This window comes from Eurosta solidaginis, chromosome X, assembly GCF_040869045.1.
Source record: "Eurosta solidaginis isolate ZX-2024a chromosome X, ASM4086904v1, whole genome shotgun sequence".
In the NCBI taxonomy this organism is placed as follows: domain Eukaryota; kingdom Metazoa; phylum Arthropoda; class Insecta; order Diptera; family Tephritidae; genus Eurosta; species Eurosta solidaginis.
The window spans coordinates 201,010,850-201,018,469 of NC_090324.1; the positions used below are offsets into that span (position 1 = coordinate 201,010,850).

At 42.0% G+C, this 7,620-nt stretch overlaps 1 protein-coding gene across 1 annotated transcript; it reads left to right on the forward strand.

Annotated features, from left to right (window-relative positions):
• Positions 1 to 484: 484 nt before the first annotated feature.
• LOC137234232 (transmembrane 9 superfamily member 2-like) lies at positions 485 to 1,709 on the forward strand. The gene is made up of 4 exons (XM_067757848.1): positions 485 to 841; positions 924 to 1,235; positions 1,308 to 1,469; positions 1,539 to 1,709. The coding sequence occupies exons 1-3, from the start codon at positions 644 to 646 to the stop codon at positions 1,326 to 1,328; spliced, it is 531 nt and encodes a 176-aa protein (XP_067613949.1). The 5' UTR covers positions 485 to 643; the 3' UTR covers positions 1,329 to 1,469; positions 1,539 to 1,709.
• The last annotated feature ends 5,911 nt before the right edge of the window (positions 1,710 to 7,620 follow it).

The following is a 7,620-nucleotide window of genomic DNA, read 5'->3' on the forward strand; positions in this document are numbered from 1 at the left end:
CGCTACATAGGCATCTACGCACAATGAAATGGGTGCAATGGCACACCTGATGGACGGACAACGTGATAATGAACCATATCGTACAAGTCGACCGGGTGGTATATTGTTGATATCAAGATCTGCTTGTCTACGATGTTGCGGAAATATTATTTCATCCCTAGTCAAAAGTATAAAACGAAGTTAATTTGGTTTAGACGTCCCGCTTATGATGATACGCTGTACCGAGATTTGTAGTGTTGGCGTTTGGCTCTTGTTGATATCATATATACAATATGGTAGCGCGTACTACTTACCTGGGTTAGCTCCAGTAAATTAATGCAGAAAGGCTGAATCAACAACTGCGTGTAAGTCGGACATTATTTTGTACGTCAACCGCCTGCATACGGAAGAGTCTGTAATTCCTTATGAATATCATTACTTCGACTTTTGTACTGGCAATGAAAAGAACTCTCCCGTTGAAAATTTAGGACAAGTAGTTTTTAGAGAGCGCATTCGACCAGGACCTTGAATTTCTCAGAGATGTCAAATGCGATGTGGTATGCTCCAAGAATTATACTGGTGGTGAGGTACAGAGTGATCGCCGCCTTATGGTACTAAAAAGGGGATCATCCTTAGCTACCAACACCACTGGATTGTTGACCACATGCCTGTTACATGGTGCTACCCATTGGATAATGATAAACAGTATTGTAGCACGGGATTTCCTATGGGTTGCTTTGTTCACTCAGATAGCGATGAAGCATGTCTTGTTAATCCCAATTATAATCGCCGAGGCTTTTATTATATTTTTAATCATATGGATTTACGAATAACGTACCATAGTGGTCAACCTGAGGGGAAGGTAAGATTTCGAGGAAATGGCGGTCGAATAATATCTGTAAAAGTGACTCCACGTTCAATTAATCATCTAAAATTCGTTAAAGATAGATTGCGATAATACCGATCCCCTCGCTATTAAAAGTAATACACTAGGTCGTGGCGAACAGCTTTCCATCGTTTATACATACAGTGTTCTGTTCAATATGGATAATTCGGTAAAATGGTCATCACGATGGGATTATATATTAGAATCAATGCCACATACAAATATCCAGTGGTTTTCTATTCTAAATTCCCTAATAATAGTGCTGTTTTTGTCGGGTATGGTAGCTATGATAATGCTAAGAACACTGCATAAGGATATTGCACGTTACAATCAAATGGGTAATGGTGAGGATGCCCAAGAGGAATTAAAGGTATGACTTATAATATAGTGTACATATAAAGAAGTTTGTGCCATAATATGAGCATTACAAATCCCCTATTAGTTGGTTGTGTCGGTAATATAAACAAATCCAAAAACAGGCAAAATATTGGTAATATAGCAATGGACGGAGGCCAATATGATGGAAAGGTAGATGTTAACGTCTGTTGCATGACTTATGCGGACACGAGCCGCATCGATTGGATACGGATGAGTTGGATTGACGGTGAGTAATTTTTTGTGTTTATTTTTCCTTCTTACATTACTTTGTAATAATTGTTATTGTGACTAATAGGAATGCAATGCTTCGTAAACGCTTTGCCTTAACTCCATTATACCCCCCTTCAGTTAACAGCAGTTGGTCATCTGCGCTTGTTCATCAACAGGTTATTAAATACTATTTGCTATTTTTAATATTGTTGTTATTGCTGCTTTTGTTTTGTTGTGCTGATTCTGTATTCTACACTCTACATAAATGCCGCCTATTGTTGCGCTTGTATTTTGGCTTGTAGATGCCTCTAATTTTACTGTTTGTTTTTGTTTTTCAATGGCGTCTGGTATTACGCGCTCTGGATATAAATCTGTTAGGAACAAACTATTCACCAGTGTCGATTTCCCCAGTCCCGATTCACCGACCACCATCAATGTGAATTCGAAACCCTTTTTTACCGATTTGCGATGCACCTGATTCGGTAAATTAGCAAAACCGACATAACCAGGCGTTTCAATACTCGAAAACGATTTTGTGTCTGACATTTTGTTTGTCTTCGCTTCATCCTTGACTGGGTGTTCGGCAATGCAACAGCAGCAATTTTCAATAAATATGGCTTATAAAAAGGTTTTTGCTGCTTTACTTTGGACTAAATTTTAAGATATTTTCTTTATGCAAAATAAAAGAAAAAAGAACGAACGGAAGGAGCCAGTACGAATTATTATAAATTGAATCGTGCTGATTCAACAAGCACTCTAAAACAACAGCAACCAATCTTCAAATATGCTGCGTTGTGGCTTCTGCAACAAAATGACGTACACTTCAACGTCGAGCAGTAAGAAGAAAAGGACCACGAACAAACTTTACGTGGAAGAGCTGTTGATTCTGTATTTTACGATGTTACTACTAATGTTTTAGACCGCACTGCATTCTTTTACTGCATTTGACTTTAGTTTCTTTTCCAATTTCCTTTATTTTTTCTAACTACTCCTATTTACCCCTTTCACAATTGATGTTTATTCTAGCTTTCTGATTGAAATGTATACACATCCAAGGTGTGCGTGTTAAAAATTTATAATTAGTGCGTATGTTGAACACAAACAATTATTTATTGCATGAATTGTAGCGACAGCGTGTTGCTAATAGAGCAAAAATTTATCACACGAAACAACGAATCAAGTCTAATTTATAAATAGAGTAAAGAGATGATGGGCGTGTATAGTACACAAAGTTATGCCGGAAATTGCACTTTGGGAACTCTTGTTCAAAATTTAGCTCTTTGGAAATACAAATTTAGACGGTTTTAAATCTTTAGTTACTGGTCTAATATATTTTTACTAGTCAAAATATAAATTTAACTGTTTCTGTTAACGAGTTCAAAATCCAATTTAATTTCTTTAAAACGATTTGTGCAGATGTGAGTCCTGTAAGAGTCATAAATGACTCATATGTCGCATAAGCATATCAGGCGAATATCGCGCATAGAAAAACTATTTTTGATCTGCTAAATGTTAAAAGTAAACGCTCCAGGCATGTTATATCATGGTGCCAATTATTTGCAGGAGACTTTTCTTTTAACTCACATATGACTCCAGCAATTTTTAAAATATGTGTTTCTGCTTTCTGTAATAACCTTTGGTAATTATGTGGAATTTCATAAATGTTATATGTATCCCCTATAATTGCTAAGCTATTTTTCAAGTTTTCTAAACAAGAAGTTTGAATTTAGTCCCCGTACACTGTGAATTCTTCATATTTAGTCATGTTTTGAAGCAAAATTAGAGCAAGTAACGGTTCAATTACGACAAAACCTTTTGTACATAAGGCCATGCTAAATCATCTAATTAGAATAAGACGCGATCAATTCCTTTTACGAGTAAAATACCGTTCTTGACCTTCTAAATTTGGATACATAAATAACGGAAGTATTTATTTATAAGGAGTTCTGTGGCAGACCGTGAGTCTGCATTAGGGCTCTGGTGTCCTCGCTCGGGGTGAGCGAGTGAATTTAGGGTTTGACTCCAGCAAATTTTTTGAAAGTTTAAAATTTTAATGGGCCGGAGCATGCCTCCGTTTTCTGTGGCAGATCGGTTCGCCCTTCTGCGGTCGGCTTTTCTGTTGTCCTCGTTATGGGATAACGAGTGAATTGGGGTTGGTTCTTGAAAATTGTAAATAAAATAGGCCGAAGGCCTTTATGCTCTTTGGCAGATAGCGGGTCTGCGTTAGGTTATTGGTTGGCCTCGTTCCGGGGGAACGAGGGCTGGGGTTGATTTTTGGAAAATGTAAAGACGAGGTTGATTTTTATTGATTTTTTTTTTTTTTAAGGAGGTATGTGGAAGAGCGGAGGGATTGTTAAGAGGAGCTCGTAGTCCTCTCACAGTCTGCCTCCATGGGAAGAAGGATCAGTTTGACCAAAGGTCGTCTGACTTGACCCTTCTCGGTTATGAGGTCGACTACACGTACTCGGTTATCTTCGCCGGGGTGTACGTTGACGACTCTACCTAACCTCCATTCGTTGGGAGATAAATTGTCCTCTTTGAGGACAGCGAGATCTCCCACTTTTATATTTTCCTTGGGATGCTTCCACTTCACTCGTTTTTGGAGTTCGGATAAATATTCGGTTTTCCATCGCCGGCAGAAGGTTTGATGGAGGGCCTTGAGCTTCTGCCATCTATTTAGCATGGAGGCAGGGCTTTCGTTCGCATCCGGTTCTGGCGGCGCCAGAAGATGGCTGCCCGTGAGGAAATGTCCTGGGGTTAGTGGCTCCAGGTCCGTTGGGTCATTGGACGCCGGGCTGAGAGGCCGCGAATTTAGGCATGCCTCGATCCGGCACAAAAGGGTTTGGAACTCCTCCATGGTATATTTATGGAGAGAAGCGACCTTTTTGAAGTGGCTTTTGAAGCTCTTCACTCCCGCTTCCCACAGGCCGCCCATATGCGGAGCGCCGGCGGGGATAAAATGCCAAGTTAATGCTTGATGGCTATACTTGGAGACTGTTTTGTCTCGGCTTTCTGCCAGGAATGCTTTGAATTCCGATCGTAGAGATCGGGAAGCTCCGACAAAATTCGTACCATTGTCGGAGTAGATGTTTTTTGGACATCCTCTTCTCGCGATAAAACGCGAAAAAGCTGCGAGGAAGCATGGGGTGCTCAGGTCACTAGTGGCCTCTAGGTGGATGGCCTTAGTGGAGAAACAAACAAATAGGCATACGTAGCCTTTGGACAGTCGACATCCCCTACCGCGGTAGCTTTTTATGTCGAAAGGCTCCGCGAAATCTACCCCGGTATTGGTGAACGCGCGAGTAAAAGTAGTACGTTCGCAGGGAAGGGTACCCATAAGTTGGGACTGCGCCTGCTTCCTGTGAAGAATGCAGGTTTTGCAATTGTGGATGATGGCTCTGATCATTGTCTTGACCTTCGGAATCCAATACTGGGTTCGAATAAGGCGGAGCATAAGTTGGTTCTCGCCATGAAGGGAATCATGATGAATCATCATGACTGCAAGGCAAGACAGCTTGCAATTGTAAGGCAAGATGATCGGATGACGCTCGTTGTACGACATGTCTTTTGAGGCCCCTAGACGCCCCCCTGTTCTGATAATATCATCTTTGTCGATGTATGGGTTGAGTGACAGGATTTCACTTTTCCGATCAATAGGTTCCATATTTTTTAATTGCAAGTATTCTGTACCGTAGGATATTTTCTGACATACTCTTATTAGTGCTTGAGTCGTTGCCTTAATCTCATCGGCTGAGATTGTGCTCGACTTTTCGTGGCATACCGTTTTTGTTTTAGGATGCGTTCTTTTTATAAATCTCCTAACGTAGGATAGGACTCTTAGAGCTCGTGGCAAGTCTGAAAAACGATCGAGTATATCTTCTTGTTCAGCCTGTGTGACGGCATACGACTGTGCTTTCACTTTCTTCTCATATGATGTATGGTAGTCCGTTTCCTGTACTGGCCATTGGATCTTGTCCTCTTGTAACCAAGATGGTCTCTGCCACCACAACGAGTTGTTGACTAATTCACCCGCTGGTAGGCCTCTGCTTCCTAAATCCGCTGGATTTGATTCTGAATCCACATGTAGCCAGTCCTTGCTTCCGACCATGTCGATGATCTTCGTGATGCGGTGTGCGACGAAGGTTGACCAGGAACAAGGCGGTTTCCGTAGCCATGCGAGGACAATGCTGGAATCAGTCCATAGATGAATGGTGATGGGTCCTAATTTGACGCTCCTACAGATCGAGTCAATCATCTCTGCGAGCAATACTGCACCGCAAAGTTCCAGACGTGGGAGGGAGATTGTCTTCACTGGTGCGACTCTGGTTTTTGCCATAAGTAGGTGTGTATAAACATTATTCTCCTTTTTGACGCGCATATACACGGCTGCTGCATATGCTTTCTCCGACGCGTCACAGAAGCCGTGGATTTCAACCTCGTCTTCTGGTGAGAATTGTACCCAACGTGGTATTCGAATCCTATCTATTTCCGGGTAATCTTGGGTGAAGGTGTTCCACCGCTCCAATGTCGTTGGTGAGACTGGCTCGTCCCACCCTGTGCCTTCTAACCAAATGTTTTGCATAATTATTTTTGCCACTATGACCATTGGGGCAAGCCACCCTAACGGGTCAAAGAGTTTGGCAATAACTGACAGGATCTCTCTTTTTGTTGGCATGTTAGGGTTGTCTAGTGATCCGAATGTAAAACCTGTCGAATTTCGTTTCTTGCCGTAATGGTGGAGGTGAGGTTGTGTCCTCCTGCGAGGACGTCATCTACATACATACATTCCCGGAGTATGTTTGATGCTGTAGGATGGGAACTTCGTACATCGTCAGCCAGCTGTAACAGCGTCCTTATAGCAAGATAAGGGGCACAATTAACTCCGAAAGTTACCGTTTTTAATTCGTAGAGTCCTATTGGTTCGTTCATGTCTTTTCGAAAAATAATTCGTTGAAATTTGGTATGATTATCGTTCATCCAAATCTGCCTATACATTTTCTCTATATCACTGTTAAAGACGTACCGATAAAGTCTCCAACGAATGATGAGCGTCGGGAGATCTGCTTGGAGTACCGGGCCTGGGAGCAAAACGTCGTTCAGACTTGTACCATTAGCAGTCGGACTTGAAGCGTTGAAAACGACCCGGACTTTAGTAGTTGTGCTTTCCGCCTTTACCACGGCGTGATGGGGCAGGAAATAATTATCAGGGTCATTTGCTGCGACTGTGCCCTTAATTTTGTGCATATGTCCGAGCGTCTGGTATTCTGAAAGTACCCTTATGTATTCATTCCCTAACTCCGGATTTTTCGTTAACCGCGTTTCATTTCGATAGAATTGCGAGCATGCGCGTTTAAGGGACCCTGCTAATTTTCGTTCTTCCGGGTATTCCTGTCTAAATGGGAGTGAAACGACATATCTTCCATCCTCATTTCTCTTTGTGGTTTCTCTATATAATTTTTCACAATATCTGTCAACGTCGCTAGGGCTTTTAATTTTCGGTACATTTTCCAACTCCCAAAAGGCTTTTAGTTGGTTGTCCAACGCGACCTCGTTGTAAAATGACACGATGCTCTTCGTTGGATTCGGTGTTTCAATGCGACCGGTTAGTATCCAACCGAACACTGTCTCTTGGGCCAGAAGTGTATTAAGTACATTCTTTTTTAGACCGCTTAGTATAATTTGGGGATATATATCGCCACCAAGTATGAGGTCTACATCTTCATTGACGTAGAACCTCTTGTCTGCCAAAACTAAGTCTGGGAACGCCTGCATCGTCATTGTTTCGATATGGCAGGATGGCAGATTCCCAGTTAATTTGGCCAAAATTAGAAGAGGAGTAGTCAAGCTAAAGCATGGGTCCACTGGTGAACGTAGCTCGATGGTGGATGCCTCTTTTACTTGAGCAGATACTGCGTTGGTGATGCCTGAAACTTGGGCATGCATTTTCCTTGCCGGCAAATTGATTCTGCGTTTTAGTCTTTCTGTCATGAAAGAGCATTCAGACCCTGAATCAATTAATGCCCGCGCGGAGAAGTCGGTACCATTATGATGAATGTGTACGCGAGCAGTTCCTAATAGCACGCCTGTGCTGGAATTAGCATGACAGGATTTTACATTCTGGTTCGCAGAAGAATTTGGTTGCCCCGATTCCTGTCTTCTTTGTGCTT